At 44.2% G+C, this 19,140-nt stretch overlaps 1 protein-coding gene across 1 annotated transcript in view; it reads right to left on the reverse strand.

The window, feature by feature from the left end:
• Positions 1–1,041: 1,041 nt before the first annotated feature.
• LOC147429114 (TRIGALACTOSYLDIACYLGLYCEROL-like protein) overlaps positions 1,042–19,140 on the reverse strand; it is a 66,278-nt gene continuing 48,179 nt past the window's right edge. The window contains exons 2-5 of the mRNA XM_086495499.1: positions 3,078–3,372; positions 2,106–2,451; positions 1,753–2,030; positions 1,042–1,662 (exon numbers count right to left, since the gene is read on the reverse strand). Coding sequence (XP_086351625.1) covers positions 1,465–1,662; positions 1,753–2,030; positions 2,106–2,451; positions 3,078–3,372 — 1,117 coding nt within the window. The 3' untranslated portion in view covers positions 1,042–1,464. The remainder of the gene's footprint in view (positions 1,663–1,752; positions 2,031–2,105; positions 2,452–3,077; positions 3,373–19,140) is intronic.

Consider the following 19,140-nt stretch of genomic DNA (forward strand, 5'->3'; position numbering starts at 1 on the left):
CCACATGCCTTCAACATGTAAGCATAGCTGATTGCAACTCACGAGAAAATCACTCCGATCAATGCTTCTTAGCCCTAACCTAGTGTTCATATCTTGTAATCCATGCAATCCAAGACATAGCATCCTGGGCATGAAGCACAACAAAAAGTTTTGAAACTCCAAAATATACACGACATTCAACATAAATGCCAACCAAAGCATTGCAGAGATCGAAATTTCTATTTCAAGAGCATACAACTCTCGATGTAACTATTGCATGCGTTCACCTGTGTCAGCTTCTTGTGAGTGTTACCAATGGCCTTCAAGATGCAAGCATAGGTGATGGAATTTGGAGAATGGCCCTCACTTCCCATCCAATGGAAACAAACCTGAAGATTCTTGTCCCTCCCCAGATTGTACATACCTTGCAGTAAGAACATTTCATGAATGTCATCTATGGCTGAAATTTTGTCAATGGCTTTGTTCAACTCTGGTAGTTGCAGCACAATTGCATGCATATTGGCCAACGTGTTTTGTAAGAACGTGTCCTCAAGTTTCCAGCCATCGGAACATATAGTGCTTCATCCCAAAAGCTTACATATATTTATAATACATTTTGTTGTGAAACTGAAGCAGCATACCTCTTGTTCAAGCATGAATGGACATGGGAACTAAGGTTTTTCTAATCAATTCAGACATCTCCACAAACCTACAGCATTTATATACTACGCAATCCCGCACCAAAAGCAGTGCTACCAAAGTGAGTCATAAAAATTCACAAACTAAAAACCGACACATTCCTCAAATGGCAAGAGAAACACTTCTGTAAATAACTCCCAACCTTAACTCGTCCTTGCCCTTCCACAGTCAGATCGCCAGATTTCTGCAGGAGGAGCAATTGCATAAAGAATCCTTCTTGAAATGACAGACCATTCTCATAATATACAGTACTAGAAACAGGACACACTAGATACCACAGTAGCAAAAAGGGGCTCTGAAAGGCAGGTAAGAAACAATAGTCTCAAAACTCCTTCAAATCATGACCCTCTAGAGAGAAGGTGACACATGGAAGCTAGATTTATTACTCAAAAGAGCTTTGCCATCTCTGTAGTATCATACAAAAGCCTTGGTTATTCAAGGCTGCTCGCATTTAACACCAATGCTTTAAGCATCAAGAGTGGTGAGGCCTTGTATAAACAACCATGGCCTGATATCAAGCACATAATTAGAATTGATTTACCACTCTGCTATTCCTTGGAAGGATCATGAAACCTCGGGTGATCTGCAGGCTTGGATGATCAGCCCTCTCCAAATCGAGAAGAATTTAACATTTGGGTTCCATGATCCTCCATTAGTCACCTGACCATAAACAGGAGATACCCCACCATTTGAACAGAGACCAATTGGCTACACTCACATTGAGGTGCAAAAGGAAGTCCAGAAAATTCTCAAGAAAACCATTAAAGAGGCTGGTCCAATCCTTGTCTATTTTTCAAGCAAGCGAAACTCCATCATCCCTTCATTTCGCATGGGAGAGTACCATGCAACAACCTTCAAGGCTCCAGATGCCTCTGGGCACCACTCAAATCCATAATTAAGGTCCTGAATCTGAGGATACCTCTTGAAAGAGAGAGAATCCAGTGTAAACCGGGAATCCACTCGAGCACAGAAAGGGCCAGCTACCTGTTTAACAATGCAAACAACTTCAGTAGTTTGCAGGAAGGAAAGAAAAAATGACATAGAATCCACAGTCATACGGACTCTTAACTTCACCTGCTGCTGAAACGTCAATTCCAAACTAGGAAGGTTGGAAATCTCCTTGTTTATTTGCTCGGGGTTCCGTGTAGATGTTACAAGTGCAGCGGCGGAGGCAACATTCACATTGACATCTAGTTTTGAGAAGTCAAGAAACCACCTTTGAAAATGACCAAGCTGAGTAGAAACACCAGCTGATGCAAACACATCCACAGAAACTCTGGAAATTGTATCCATCAATATAAGCCTTTCCTGCCGATCCCCACCTCTTAAACTGTCTGCCGTCAAGATGCCACCTACAGAAATATGTTTTATACTAAAAAGCTGGCTCAACTAAACAGCATTACAGAAAATCTGGACCTGTTGGTTACCCATGACAGTAGAGAGTGCCACGCGTGGACGAGAAGCCAAAAGGTTGAAAGGCCTATGTGGTTGATTCCGTGTATCTTTCCACAAATCCTTTTTCTTCTCCCAATATACAGCAGCTCGACCACAAATGCCAGCCAGTGCTCCAAATGGAAGTGGTGCAGATGCTTCTTCTGATGAATCCCTATCTACTCCAGAACTTTGGTACACACCTGCCCGGTACCCAAGCCCAGAAGAACCACGAGATACAAGATCAAGAGATAGCATATGAGGAACATTCCAATAAGTTCCTCTCCTGTCAACGCACTTGTCATTCCAAGAACCTTGCAGAAGAACATCATGTTGCTTCAACTGCAACCAAAGAAACAAAAGGTGAGAAAAAGGATATGGAGTTCCAAACTATGTCTACATAGGCTGATATAAACTACAAAAGAAGAAACCTCATACCCAAGAGGACGCTGCCCTTTTTAAGTCAATACTACCAGATTGAAATTGCAAACAATCACTTAGCCCTGCATCAACGGGCAATGCACAACACACTTCCCACTTGCTGGTTTTAGAAGATTACATAAAACGTACAAGTGATGGCATACATAGAACATCAATTTGTCCAGTAAAACACAAGCACATTTGAGAAAATCTGGACTTAATGCATAATGTAAGAAGTTAGATTGCATAATGGAAGAGCAGAGGCTATGAGCCACATAGTGATATAGATACACAAAACAACAAAATGCCTAAGCCAGCACAAGGTGCCATGTTCAGCAGCCTATTAGTCTGTTGTTCCCTTACACATCCCTTGAACAATGGCACATATCATTAACTAGCTGCTAGTCTCCTATGTGTTCTACTGATATTCACAGACGATCAAGCTTCGATGAAAGCTGCTATTTTAAGTCAATTAAATTCAAACTTTGTCACATCATGCTTCAGACAGAGAAACAGATTATAGTAGATATAAAAACAAAATCACTTGCCTTATGTGTCACAGACGCTTGGGCATGCCATGGTTTCTGAATACCCCCGGTCAGATTATTACAGGATAAAAGGCGCGCTAAACCGTCATCAACCTCACAGCTGACAGAAACCAGCGTATTTGAGTTGAGCCGCCCTCTTGAGGTTACACCCAGTGCATTCATTGACTGACAGAACAATTGCTTAGCTTTTGCCCAGCCATCACCGCTTGCAGACGGAGTACGGTCGCCTTCAAACTCTTCTCGCAAAAGGTTTACCAAACCATGAGTTTGTATCCTTGCTGTAAATGTACTCCACCTGCAGCATTGCAACTTATTTGTGAGATGCTAATAATTTAAAAAGTCTTGAATTTCCTAATTTCCTCTGCTGAAGCAAACCTTGGGGAGATCTCTGTGCAGTGGTACATGCAGTAGTATTGACTACATGGAGAGGTGCGTAGAACTTCATGTGACTGACCCACGTTTATATACACTGGCTTAAGGTCAAAAAGTCTGAACTTACAAACGATAAGAGGGGGTAAACTTCTTGCATACGCAACAAATATCAAGACATAATGATCTACCAAAGGAAGAAGATGATGAAGCAAGATTAATTTAGCATTGAATTTATTTGGTTAATAAAAATGACTAAGCCAAAAGATGAGATGGGCAAAATAAATAACCTAACCAAATTTTTGGCATCAGAACTCAACCTTAAAGGAATCACAACAGGGACATCACAGCAGCAAAGACTTACATTCATGGAAGCTTCCATACGGTGTACAAATGCCCATATCGTACAAATACGCCATACTCTACAGCCATACTCATTGCCGAACGATACAACACACCGTATGATATTGAATAACTCTTAATGTTTTTTTTTAAATATGCACCATACTAATCTTAACCGTTGAATATAAATTGTAACACACTGTATTTGTTGGGTATGTAAAGGCCCTCTCCTCTCTCTTTATGTACACTAACTCACACCACTAACTCACAAGGTGGGAACACACCCTTATACGCTAAAAACCATACATAATATACACTTTGATTTTTTAGTGTATCATCATTGATACACATAATCTCTCCTGCCTGCTATATATCTCTCTCTCTCACGTTTGAACCTGCAGAAAGCCAACACTACTTCCTCCTGCTGCTTGCACTACCTACAAACTGGTATCAAAGCAAGCTTCGCGCGCTTCCACACACACAGGAGCCAGCGAAAAGTCAAAACGCTGCCCAAGCAAGTGTTTTTCGGGTCAAAGCAGGGCAAGCCCTCTCACGCAGGGGCCTGGACTTGTCTCCTGAGCAGCAGAGGCTGATCGGGAACTTTCTTTGGTCAGGGCGTGACACTCAGATAGCCCGGGCCAAACCTTGTTCTCAGGGGGGGGTTAGGGATCATAGACCCAGCACAGAAGAGCAGAGCCCTTGTTGGGAAGTTTGTAGTCAGAGGATTGCTTCCAGGGGAGGAGCCCTGAAAGGAGTTTTTGCTTCAACGGCTTAGAGCTCGAGTGCCTCGCGCAGGAGGCCCTTGGAGACCTTCCATCAGATGGATCTTTACAAAGATGTGCAGAGTTGGTCTGAGCAGGAGACTGGAGGATCGTTTCACTGTGAGCCTGCTTCGCTCTTGGGGGCAGCTGCAAAGAGGCCTGGTGTCACCAGGACGTGGCAGCTGTTAACTATGTCACGAGGACGTGGCAACTGCTAACCTTAGTTGTTGGTTTCTTTCCAATGATTTTTGTTTTATTTTTGAGACCCTCTTTTTGAAGTTGCAAACGGTCGAACATTGTATGGCCAATGTGAACGGTAGTTTCACCCGCACACGGGAAGTTGGTCGGCACTGGAATTCATATAGTAAGAGGATGTCTAGGCTCAGTGCAAGATCATATAGGTCCCCCCGTCGCACTTAGCAAGTTGGTGGATACTAGGAAGTGAACTCAATAAAGGCATAAAGTCAAGGTGGAATCAGCAACAAAAGGTATTCAACAATTGGGCCACATTGCACTTTTGGATGCGGTCCCAATGAGGATAGATGGTCAGATGACCAATGGGAGCCCAACGGAATCACTTCCTAAAAATTAGGGAACTGCTATTTTGGGCCGTGAAATGTGTTCGCATCATTACCTTCGGTATGACCAGGGGAACACTTTCCAACTCTGTCGCGGAGTCAACTGGGCAACCAGTCGGGAGATTTTTAGGCGGCAACCCCGAAACGGGAAAAAGCTTGTAATCGCGCCAAGTGGCAGGATTCTGTGCACTTTCCTCTTGCATCAAGAAGTAGCACTGAATTTGTAGCTGGGAGACTCATTTTTCAGCTTTTGTCACAGGTTAAGAGCTATGGAGTGCTTTCTTTCCCTCTCATCTACAGTGTGGTGCTAGGAGTGATGCCCTCCACACTACACACTGCTCTCTCTCCCCTAAAAGCAGTTATGTGATGCCCCACAAGAGGGCTCTTCATTTGACTGATGTACAGTTGTGTGCTTTCATGCTTTTGTGCTGAGGCAAGAGCCTCCTTGAGCAGGAACAGGGGTAGCTAACTGCTACTCCAAAGCAGGCACCGGTGAGGGTCATATCCTCACCGTACAAGTGCATTTTCAGCGCTGTGTATGTGCTGTAAATTGACTGTTTTTCAGCCATACCGACACCAGAACCATTGGGAATAGTGCCCCACTAGCAGAGGACAGTTAGGGGACTGTTTGGAGCTGAAAACAGGGCAAAAACCAGTAAATACAGCGTGCTGAATTTACTGTTTTTGGGCAAGAATCGGAGGGTTTATGCCAGTGGAAGTGAGTTCCAGCAAGGAAATTGGTTTCGTGCAAGTTTTGGGGCTGTTATGCTACCGAAATTTGGCCAAAACAGGCGGTATCTAGCGGGATAAAGTTAAAGGATTCCCACGACTCTTCTTTGTAATTTACCCTCTCAAAGTATAAAGAAATACCGAAAGGGACACCAATTTCCCGTCGCAGGTTTCATTTGCACGTTCTCTTTGTGTGTGTCTAAAGTAAAAGATTTCAGGTGAGAGCCAAAGCCTACCGCCCCACGGGCCGGTTCCACCTGGAGCAACACAAGCCCACTTGTACGGAGGAGTGCTTGAGACAGCCCCTTGTTTGGAACCCCATGGTCAACACTCAGAGAGGCCACTTGGTTGGTAATAGGCCTCATGTTTCTTGGGGTTCCATGGCAGAGGGTCCAACACGCACTCTAGGGGACTGGCTTAAGTTCTCAGGTTTGCCAGAAGAGTTACAGAGCATCCAACTGCAGGGCATGAGAGAAGTGCAGAGCATGTGTCAGGACATCACAGAGGCAGTACCAGCTAAGTAGCTCACAACTCTAGAGACAGCAGCTCCCAGATGGATGGGAGCCTTCACGCGACTGGAGGTCCTCATCACAGTTCTCTTACCATATACATGTGGTAGTGATGTGTGTGAACACACTTAGGACCGCCGAGGTATTTTTTCCCTCTTTAGGAGGTTTTTTTCCCCCGCCCATTATTCTAGGGCTATCTATCTTTCCATTGCACACTAAGTAAAACACTCTCCGTTGTGTGCCTTGTGCTTCCTTGGTCTTCTCCAAGCTGTGTGTTTTCCTGCAACCCTAATTCCAACAATTGGTATCAGAGCACGTTGCGTCCTCCGGAGCTTAGTCGCCAGCAGCTCCAGCACACGCCTGCTCACTTTCCTCAATTTCAGTGGGCTTTGGCAAGCGTTCGCACGTCCACAAAAATTTCGGGTAAGCTCGTAGAGCTTAGTCTGCTCAGATTTCAGATTTGGGCTCATTTCGGCCTCCGTTTCCACTACATGCAGTACTACACAGGCTATTTCGTCATTTTGTGCAAAATCTCTATCAGTGCCGTTTTCTGCATAGCAGGTCTCTTACAGTCTTCTACGGTTTGTGCTATACAGCACGTGTTGTTCCCGCTTCGTTTCTTCTCTTTTCAGGCAGTTTTCGCATCAGGTGCAGCATTTACCATGGCTGACAACAACACAAATGTGTTCAAGATGTTTGCTGTTGAGGACAGATTGGATTGGGACAATTACCCTATCTGGGCTTACATGATGCAACATGTTCTTGTGTCAAAGGACGTCTGGAATATTGTGCAGGGCATGGATGTACGTCCTGATTCTGAGGATGTATGCGATGTTGAGAATGCTGCAAGGATTGCTACTGTTAGACTTATTTTGCCTACACAGAGCAAGCTCGTTGGGATGTAAAGAATGCATAGGCTCAAGCATTAATTGCGTTGTCTGTGAAGCGCATCATTACTCCTTACATTTGTTCAACGAAATCTGCAAAACAAGCTTGAGATATTCTGGCTGGTCTTTATACAAGCAGCAATGAGGCAAAAATTGCATTGTTGCGTAAAGAGCTAGAGTCGAACATTATCAATAAGGAAGATGATATGGACACTTTCCTTGCTGGTGTCAAGGATATCAATGAGCAACTTATTTCTGCACGTGAAATCGTTTCAGACAGTTCCCTTGTGCAGACTGTTCTTAATGCCTTGCCAGACTCTTACCAGACTTTTGCTAGTACTTGGAAACTCATGACCCAAGGAAATCCCGAAGTTGTCAAGTTTGATGCATTGTACACATTGTTGTTGCAAGAGTCGCTTTCCAGAAAAAACACAACTAGACAGCGTGCAGTTGAACAGGCTTTTATTGTTGCTCAAAGAAAGGGTGGTAACAACAATGCGGCCACTTCTTATGGTTCTTCTGCGAGTGGAAAATCACATGTTCCTAATGCTTCTACTTGCAGCAATTCGTCTGGAAGTTCTGGTGATAAGGATAAAAAGAAGATGCATTGCCATTATTGTAAAGCTAATGATCACTTGATCAAGCAGTGTCCTAAGTTGAAGGCCAAAGAGGCTAAGAAGAAAGAGGGTGGTTCCACTGCAAACGTTGGTTCCACTACAAATGCAACTATTGTTGAGTCTTCTGTGAAAGGAGACTATGATGTTGACGTTGATGCAGAATGGGCTTTTAGTGTAGAGTGTACCTATAATCCTATTGTCCATGATGCATGCATGTCAGTTGTTGCAGATTCACATGTGTGGTATTTTGATGGTGGTGCTACAAAGCACATTACCTCACATCGTGATTTGTTCACCTCTCTTGAGTCTGTCTCTCATGGAAATTCAGTTACTTCTGCCAACAATGCCTCTTATCCGGTTCAAGGAGTTTGAAAGATTGTACTTACTGCTGCAAATGGCAATTCTTTCACACTTGTTGATGTACTTTATGTACCAGGGATCAAGAAGAATCTTTTCTCTGTATCTACACTTGCTAGACTTGGTCTTGTAGACAAATTTGTAGATGACAGATGTACAATACATGATCTCAGTTTCAATGATGAAATTGTTGCATCTGGCATTTTATGCCATGGGATGTATAAGCTCACTTTGTATCACAAGTGTGGGCAAAATTTTACAAATGCAGTTGTGGATTCAAAGGCTATTTCAAATGCAAATATAAGGTGCAGTGGATGTGAATGTTGAACTTTGCTCAAGATGAGTGCTCCGAATTGTGCTCAAGGTTCCTTTTACTTACGAAAGGGAGAGCCTTCCGTTTCTTTAGTGAGAGAGTGCAAGTGGTCACAAACAAAGTGGATAAACATTGTGAATGAAGGTGTTGAGACTAAGAGATAGAGAGAGAAGAGAATACGACACTAGAATGTTGTCAAACCCTCCTCCGAAGGCCCCACTCTCTATGGCGAGAGCGGTCTACTATTGATTGCACAAATCTCTACAATGCTTTGGACTTGTCGACAACGATGAGGACGACGACGAGACGGGCTGAAATCTGAAAACGCTAATGGCTGAAATCTACAAATCTTTATCTGCTGAATTCTGACTCTATGTCGGTGACAAAGGCAATGACGACGATGCAACGACGTCACGCTGAAAACGCAGAGATGCTGAAGTCTGCGTTTTCCGGGCTGAATCTGCAAACTTCGGTGGATCTCACCGTGCAACGAGGATCTGCTGCGGAAAGGTGAGATCTGCGAGGTTTGGGACTTGCGGTGCGGAGTCTAGACGTTGAAAACTGAAAACGCTGATGCAGGGAATGTCTTCACGCCGGAAATCTGCAAAAGGGCCATGCTGAAAATCTGATGTAAAAACGCTAGGCTGATTCTGAGGTCTGCAACAAAAATGCTAGGCTTCTACTGTGTCATGCTGTTGCTGGGTTGGATCTGCAATGCAAAACACTGGCTGATCTGCAATGCAAATGAAAACACTGGCTGATCTTGGTTGCTTGAAAACGCTAGCGTCTTCTTGCGGTTCTTGCTGAGAAGGGTCACTTGATGGTGGTCTTCTGCCTCTTCTGCCCAAAGGTGCTAGCGCTAGGGTTTCTTATATGGATCCTTGCTCATTTTGCCCTACCCAGTTCCCAACAAAAGTCACTTAAAAACAATAAGTGAAAATTGGCTAAAATAGGGAAAATAAGTCTATGCACTGTAAAAACTACTCCTGATGGGTTCTGACTGAAATCTGATGATCATGCTATGTGCAACCAAAGGATATGCATCTACTCTAAGTGTCTAGAAGTGCACGGTCTACAAACACACTCAGAAAAGTGCCAGAACACTTCCTAAGCTAGGCTGACTGAACTGAATTGAACCCATGTCATGAAGTAGCTTGTCCGCGTACACATAGGGTTAGATGTGCACGTGGCATCCCCTCCTTTTAAAAGTGAGGTACTGGTATCGAAGTGTATGGCGTCGAGGGAGATCGCGAACAGCGTCTAGAATCCTAGAAAGGATTCTTCACCGGCCCACTCTGAAGCGTGGGTCATGCGATACTTGAATTTCAAAAAGGTCTGCAACGCTTGCTTCTTTGGGCCGCGCCGAAAGCGACACAAAGTCATCTTTAGCTCCTTCAATGCTTCAACTTCGTCGATAGTCATGCGTCTATCTTCTTCAAGAATCTCCGAGGATGAAAATTCCTGAAACCACTTGCAACGCGAAAACATAAACATATCCATTCCATGTAAAGTGACTAAAAAATTTGAGTCTTCTATAAAGACTGTGAATGCAATATAGATGAACACATAGATGGAGTGCCAAACCGTTCATCAAACACATGCAAACAATGGGGTCGAATCTTGACTTTCTGATCTAAATCAATCAACTGTGGAAATCACAATGGAAATGCCGATGCTTGATGCTCAATCCTTCTTGTGCTCTTTCCGAGACTATGTCATGCCAAGGAAGAGACGTGGAATGTGAATCCCTTGAATGCAAACATTTCATTTTTTCATGAGTAGTCCGTATACATCCGTGCTCATTCGTGAGTGAATTGTGTTCATCGTGCAATATGGCATGCCTGTGAAAAGGGATCACATAAGGACGATGACTAAAATACAGGAAAGCATCACGAATGAAACACTCGAACAATGCGAGCTGACTAATCATTCGAACACATAATACTTCCTGTGGGGGTTCTTTGGACCTCGACTCGAGAGCCAAGATCAGTTCTTCGTGATTGATCGAATCTTCTCGTGGGGGTTCTGTGGAGATCAACTCTTCATGATTGATCGAATCTGCAATGAGGTTAGCTTCACTAGAAAAAGCATCAACTAAACCATCATCCGTGTGAACAATCACATCTTTATCCTGCAAATCATCATGCTCGTGAATAATCGCATCTTGATCATGCAAAGTATCATGCTTATCATCTCGCTTATCATTATCATGCAAATCATGTGTGTCGTGCTTTGGAAAAGAAGAGACTAAGAGAGTCTCCTTTTCCTGATTCTTTTCAATCTTCGCCTGCACATTAGAAATGAGAGATGAAGAATGAACAACTTGCTCTCCACGAATGACGATGGGAGAGCCACTTTTGGCATTGAAAGTAAACCGTATTTTCCGCTCAATCAATAAGAGAGTTATGCTCACGAAACCATCGAATGCCCAAAAGCATATCACATCCTAAAAAAGGAGAGACTACAAATTTTCTGCGGAAGGATACTTGTTGAACAGTGAACAAAACATCAAGGCAAAATTGCGTAATGAGAGAGTCCATACCGGGAGAGAAGCCTAACACCTCGAAAGGAGATGTCTTGCTAACCTCCAAGCGGGCTCTTTCGACAAGAGAGTCACTAATCAAATCATGCATATTGCCTCGGTCAAACAATATGAGACCCCTCACATGACCATAACACTTAATGAGAGACTCATCAATAGGAGGATCATGAGAGACTTGGGTCACGCTCGTGTTCTCATTTATAGCATTGACAGAGGAAGTGGGTTCTGTGGGTTCTTTAGATTCATTAGATTCAAGCTTAGGACATGTTCTTTTTATGTGACCCTTGATGTGACAGTGATAACAACGACCTTTCTTAGAATAAATGCTTTGCTCTTCCAACGTGATGTATCCTCCTAAAATTCCTTGTTCTGCATTTTCATATGGAGTGAGCTTAGATTTAGCAATTGTGTTAGCTTTACCCTTAGGTTCATTGTGTGAGTTCTTTTTCAAAAGACTATCAGAAGATTGGTTAGAAGAGTTACCATTCTTACCGTTCTTACCATTCTGAGGAGTCTGAGTGGTACTTGCAGAAGTCTTGTTTTCCTTAGGCTTTCCCTTGTTGTGCTTCATCTTATGTGCGAGAGCAATCGCTACCGCCTTGTTGAGATCGATTGGGCCGAGGACTTCGACATCAAACCTGATATAGTCGTCCAATCTGAAAATGAAAGCCAGCCTCCTTGTGCTCATCATCCGATTTGCGTAATTGGGTACCGAGCTGCAAAGCACGATTAGAGAAAAACATAACTGACATACCATTTTGCTTGAGACTGCACCAATCGTCTTTCAACCGTGCTGGATATTGTGGTGGCATAAACCGCGCCTTTGAGCTTATCTTGGAAGTCGGCCCAATTGAAGGAAAGAGACACACCTTCCTGCATAACGTTCTTCGGCCGCCAAGCGCACTTGCTCAATAGCTGCCTTTCTTTTCATTCCTTAGCTGCCAAGCGCGCTTGCTCACACTCGTGATCCAAGGATGCCTGTCTTTCTTGGCGCTCCCGTTCCATGGAATCCTGTCTTTCTTGGCAATCCCGTTCCATGGATTCTTGCCTTTCTTGGCGCTCACGCTTCAAGGTAACGCGTTGCGCTTCTTGGTGTAACATCATGTCCATCATCGATTTGACCAAAGCCTCCATAGGATTTGGTGCAATCCTTGGCGTAGATGAGAAAGGGGGAGGGTCAGAAAAACCTCCTGGTGGGGAAAATTCTTTTTCTCCACTGCCATGCACATCACCTCCATGCGAAGTATCCATTCCACTTCGAGTAATGACCATACACTGAAGTCTTAGGTTCTTAAGTTCACGAGGAACTTGGGTTCTTGTGGGTCTCGAGTTCTTGGATTCTTTGGTTCTTGAGTCTTGAGTCTTGAGGTTCTTGAGGTTCTGGAGCCTTGAGGTTCTTGAGGTTCTTCTTTCGCTTGCAATCTGTGTTAGAGAAGGATCTTCTCTTACTCGAGCTCTACTCTTTTCCGCGGGCGCACCCCTTGGTGGCCTTGCGCTCACACCAAAGTTGCTTTTTCCCACCTCACCTCGATTGGTTGGCTGCTAAGTGCACGGTCCGCTCTCAATGAGTGAAAAGAGAAACAAGGGGAGGCTAGACAAGCCCTTCTTTCTTGGGTTTCATGTCACTCTTCAAAACACGATTAGGAATCAACACGCCCAAGTGGACTTGGGTTACGTGCGGCCGCAACAAGCCAAAAAAAAATCTGAGTGATACAGAACACTGTCAAAGCTTTGATACCAATGTAAGGTGCAACGGATGTGAATGTTGAACTTTGCTCAAGATGAGTGCTTCGAACTGTACTCAAGGTTCCTTTTACTTACGGAAGGGAGAGCCTTCCGTTTTCCCTTAGTGAGAGAGTGCAAGTGGTCACAAACAAAGTGGATAAACACTGTGAATGAAGGTGCTGAGACTAAGAGATAGAGAGAGAAGAGAATACGACACCAGAATGTTGTCAAACCCTCCTCCGAAGGCTCCACTCTCTATGGCGAGAGCGGTCTACTATTGATTGCACAAATCTCTACAATGCTTTAGACTTGACGACGATGAGGACGACGACGGGCTGAAATCTGAAAATGCTAATGGCTGAAATCTGCAAATCTTTATCTGCTGAATTCTGACTCTATGTCAGTGACGACGGCGATGACGACGATACAACGACAACACGCTGAAAATGTAGATGCTGAAATCTGTGTTTTTGGGGCTGAATCTGCAAACTTCGGTCGATCTGACCGTGCGGCGAGGATCTGTTGCGGAAAGGTGAGATCAGCGAGGTTTGGGACTTGCGGTGCGGAGTCTAGACGCTGAAAACTGAAAACGCTGATGCAGGGAATGTCTTCACACCGGAAATCTGCAAAAACGCCATGTTGAAAATCTGATGTAAAAACGCTAGGCTGAATCTGAGGTCTGCAACAAAAACGCTAGGCTTCTACTGTGTCTTGCTGTTGCCAGGTTGGATCTGCAATGTAAAACGCTGGTTGACCTGCAATGCAAATGAAAACGCTGGCTGATCTTGGTTGCTTGAAAAGCTAGGGTCTTCTTGCGGTTCTTGCTAAGAAGGTGCACTTGATGGTGGTCTTCTGCCTCTTCTACCCAAGAGTGCTAGCGCTAGGGTTTCTTATATAGATCCTTGCTCGTTTTGCCCTTCCCAGTTCCTAACAAAAGTCACTTAAAAATAAGAAGTAAAAATTGGCTAAAATAGGGAAAATAGGTCTATGCACTGTTAAAAAATGCTCCTAATGGGGTCTGACTGAAATCTGATGATCATGTTGTGTGCAACCAGAGGATATGCATCTACTCTTAAGTGTCTTGACATGCACGGTCTACGAACAGACTCACAAAGGTGCCAGAACACTTCCTAAGCTAGGCTGACTGAACTGAACTGAACCCATGTCATGAAGTAGCTTGTCCATGTACACATAGGGTAGATGTGCATGTGACAGCAAAACTTTGGCATGCACGTTTTGGTCATCTGAATTTTGCCAGATTGCTGTGTTTGCAGAAATCTCATATGGTTGCTTCTTTGCCGCCTTTTGAAGCACCTGTCACACACATTTGTGAAGACTGTATTTTGGGTAAGATACAGCGTTCTAAGTTTCCAAAGGATGGTTCAGTTAGGGCCACATGCAAGTTGCAGCTTCTGCATAGTGATGTTTGTGTTGTAAGAGACTTGGACACTCCAAGTCGAGAATCTACCGCGACAGCACAAATAAACACTTCAGAGCAGTTCACAGTTAACAATTGATTCGACACTAGCCCGGCGGAGTTCCGTGCCTAGAGATATTGGCCCCAAAGTCTGGCGCCCCTTTCGGTATTTCTTTTTGTATTAATCTGTGTTCAAAGTACAAGAGTGCGGGCAGGCGCTCACACTCAGACTCTACGTCCAGATGCTCTGAGTTATGAGGCTCTGCCCACGTATTTAAAGAGTACACGAGATGCCAAAAGCAGAGCCCAAAAGCTAAAAATCAAAAGCCCCAAAAGCTTTAAAAATTGTCCATAAAAAGCTACCCCTAAAATAAAGCAACTTTCAATCCTCCCTCTCAAGCGCTCTTATGGTATTAAAGCAAGGCTTAAAAGCTTCTTCTCCAATTTGCATGGAATAAAGCAAGTCCAAAAATCAACGTTGCTTTTTCCTGCTGCCGCAAAACACGGAAATCCGTACAGCTGCCACGTGTTAGCCAGCCCGTGATTTTCGCCGTAGAATCCGGCAGTCAGCCACGTCAGCATTTCCGACGTGTGTGTGTGGGTCTAGTGGGCAGCAACCAGCAGCCATGTCACCAGTTTGTGACATACCCCCCTCTTGAAAGCATTGTAATCGCCCTCGATTACGCCTGCAAAACAGACAGAAGCCATAAACTGCCTTAGCAGACACTGACTATTAGTATCGACGTACTAGAAACACACATCTAGCACATGTACTAATCGACAGTCACATCACACGACATCACAGGACATCACTAGACATCACATGACAAATCACATTCAGCATTCATTCGGATCTTAGACCATGATTTATCGGCAATGCAATTACCAATCGCATCTAGATCCACTCAGGACCTCATAGATGCCCGATTGACTAATCCCTATTGCAACCATGTCTATCGAGATCATTTAGACCAAAATGCTGCAGTCCTTTCGTCTGTCAGTTCATGCACTTAAAAACAAGTCAAGAACAAATCAGTTTCATATTCCGGAATTCCATTTCATAAAGTCATACAGCAGAATACTGTCAGCTCTCAGTATTCTGCGACTCTAGTATTCAAACATCAAGGCATTTGTTGACAAAGGAGCGGAGCAAGGTGGTACCAAACGTACTGTACGTGGCGTATATGTACGTACTGTACGTTGTTCCGTACAGGAAAAAAATTTATGTACGTAAAAATACGTACTCTTGTAAAAAAACCGCAAAGTACTAGATTCTCTAGGACATTTCCAATAAAAAACCAGAGAGAAGCCAACAACTTATAGAGACATTAAAAGACACGTTTTACAAGACAACCACATACTATATAACTACTGCAAGAGACTTAGATTTTTATTTTAAATCAGCACCGTACAGGCTCCACACCCCCCCCCCCCAAAAAAAAAAACCACACCAAAAAAATTTTATTATAAAATGAAAAATAATATTATATAAAATAAAATAAAATAAAATAAAAACGGCGTACGGATCGTTCCGTACAGTATGGATCCGTAAAGAACATCCGTACGGTACGGAACCAATCAGTACATACGTGTTGATCCAACCTTGGAGCGGAGTAACTCCCCTCTTGTGCAACTCACTGCACCAGATCTCCGGCCAAGCTGAATTCGGGGTTCCATTTGGAATAGACTATCCTAAACCAAAAGCTTCAAGGTAAAGTTTCACAATCTGAGGAGTACCTGCTAGGTCCTCCTCCTCCATCCACTTCGCATCCAATGCAGGATAGTTCTTGAATTTAACCAAGAACCGCCTCTATACTTTACCCTTAATCTTTCTGTCCTTATGTGCCAAAAGCTGTTCAGGAACAAGGATCTCCTCGTTTTCCTCCACTTTGGGTTGCTCATCGGGCTCCCCATCTCCGGGCACATCACCTTTTAAAGGTTTCAAGAGACTCACACGAAATGCATTGTGAATCCTCCAAGTGTCAGGTAGTTTTAGTCGGAAGGAGACATCGTTGATCTTTTCGGAGATTTGGAAAGATCCGTAGTATCTCATACTAAGCTTTGGAAAATGTCACGTGACACATCCAACCCTATGTGTCCGTGGACAAGCTACAGCACGACTAGGGTTCAGTCAGTCTAGATTTAGAAGTGATCTGGCACTTTTGTGAGTCTGTTCGCAGACCGTGCATGCCCAGTCACTTAGTGTAGATGCATATCCTCCGGTTGCACACAGCATGATCATAAGCATTCACATCACAATCCATTAGAACCCTTCGGGGGAATTTTCCAGTGCATTTAGCCTATTTTACCTTATTTTGACATTTTTCACTTATTATTTTTAAGTGACTTTTGTTGGAAAATAGATAGGGCAATTTTGCTAAGTTTGTATATAAGCAAACCAGAGCTAGCACTTTCTGGCAGAAGAGGCAGCAGGAGCACCATTGCTCAACAGGCAACTTCTCAGTAAGAACCCTTGGTGGCGTTTTTCCCTCCAAGCAAGACTCCCAAGCATTGGCGTTTTCACCCAGCATTCACCGCAAGAAGAACATCAGCCCTAGCGTTTTGACCAGCCCTTAGCCTGGAGATTCCAGCAAGGCTCCTCAACAAGCAAGTGCCCAGCAAGATCAGCGATTTGCACCCCTGCAACTTGCGTTTTTCAGCCAGTCATACCAGCGTTTTTGCATCAACAGACTTCAGCCTATCAGCGTTTTTGGTGGGCATTGCATCAGCGTTTTTCAGCAACAAGCGACCAGCAAGAGCGGCGTTTCTGGACAGCAGCAGAGCAGTGATTGTAAGACAACAGTCCAAAATTTTCAGCCATAAGAAAAACAGCGTTTGTTGCACACGAAGGCACAATAGCAGGTAGCATCGTCGTCATCGTCGCCGTCGCCATAGAAGCATTCAGTTTTCAGGCATAGTCTCGCCCTCATCGTCCACACCGTCGACATCAACATAGCCATTAGACTTGCATCAGCATCATTGTATCAGATTGTGCAATCAATAGTAGACCACTCTCACCGACGAGAGTGGGGCCTTCGGAGGAGGGTTTTACGTCGTCTCTGGTGTCGTATTCTCTTCTCTCTCTATCTCTCAGTCTCATACACTCTCATGCACAGTGTCCATTCACTTTGCTTGTATCCATTGCACTCTCTCATTAAGAACAAGAAGGCTCTCCCTTCCATAAGAACAAAAGGAACCTTGAGCACAGTTCGGAGCACTCATCTTGAGCAAAGTTCATTCATTCCGCTACACCTTACAGAAAAAACCTCTCCTTTCCCTTCTTCTCTCTCAGGCATGCCTTCTCAAAATGTAAGAGTACTCAATCATCCTCCTTCAATTTTGAATCGCGACGATAGCGATTCGCTGGCTTTTTCTATCTTTCATGAGATTTCTGCAAAGCCTCGCGGACCTTGGCAAAAGCCATGTCCAAGTCGCACGTGTACTCATCGGCTTCAAAAATGTTATCTTTCGTCCTTAGGAAGGGTGGAACCTTCGCAGCACCTTCAATAATCTCAAATGGCGCCTTCCCCGTCGAAGAGTGTATCATGTTATTGTAGGCAAATTCCACCAAAGGTAGATACTTTTCCCATTGAGTGTTCTGATCCAAGATATAAGACTTCATTGAATCTAAAAGCACTGAATTGGCAATCTCAGGTTGCTCGTCAGTTTGTGGGTGGAAAGATGACGAGAACTGCAACCGTGTGCCATTGTTCTCCCAAAACTTGTAAATCTGGGGTTCCTGTCGGACCCCACTGAATTGGCATTCTTAGATTGCCTGTCAGTCTGCGGGTGGAAAGATGACGAGAACTGCAACTGCGTGCCATTGTTTCCCCAAATTGCCTTCCAAAACAAACTCGTAAATCTGGGGTCCCTGTCGAAGACATCGTCTCGGGCATGCCAAGTAATCTGAAAATCTGAGCCACGAACAGTCTCGCTAAATGATCCAGCTTGACTGTTTTCTTCACTGGCATTAAATGAGTCTGCTTGCTAAATCTGTCAATAACAGTCCAGATACCATCGTGACCACTCTGTGTTCTCGACAGATCAAAATAAAATCCATTGCAATACTTTCCCCAAGGACGGGTGGGTATGGGCAAAGGCTGTAACAATCCCTGTGCTTTATGCCTGTCAAACTTGACCTTCTGGCATACTAAGCACATGTGCACAAACTCGTCCACGTCCTTCTTCAGTCTCGGCCAAAAGAAATATCTCTCTACCCCTTTCATAGTGGTAGCAATGCCGCGGTAAAAAGGCGGACAGTAGCATTCAGTCATAACCTTTTCCCTCAGCGGCTGTGTAATGCACATGGTTTTCCTCATCAAGTAGCCATCCTGAATGGAATATCCCGCTAATGTCTCCCCATCCCGTATCCGTGTGCAAAATCCGTATCTATGGCATACTGATCGACCATATCCTCGAAGCTCCTATGATGTATCGCGGAAATAGCCACAACCAACGGCTTTCGAGATAAAGCATCTGCCACCAAATTCTTCTGCCCCTGCACATAGACAATCTGGAAGTGAAACTCTGACAAGATGTTCGCCCATCGCATCTGCTTTTCCGATAGCTGCTTCTATGACAAGAAGTAGCGTAAACTCTGATGGTCTGTAAAGACAGTAAAATCCGCTCCGAGGAGGTAGTGCCGCTACTGAGTAAGAGCATGGATAACCGCCAAAAGCTCTTTCTCATAAATCTATGCTGTCAATTTCGGCCTTGAGAACAATCGGCTCTCGTAGGCAATGACATGGCCTTCTTGCATTAAAACCGCACCCAGACTACAACCACAAACATCAGAATATACTTCAAATGACTTCTGCACGTCCGCCAACGTCAAAACTGGTCTGGTAGTCAATTTCTCTTTCTAAGTCTGAAAGGCAGTTACCTCTGTAGGTCCCCACGAGAAAGGGACTCCTTTCT

This window comes from Adiantum capillus-veneris, chromosome 22 (assembly GCF_014529385.1).
Source record: "Adiantum capillus-veneris isolate H3 chromosome 22, ASM1452938v2, whole genome shotgun sequence".
NCBI lineage: Eukaryota > Viridiplantae > Streptophyta > Polypodiopsida > Polypodiales > Pteridaceae > Adiantum > Adiantum capillus-veneris.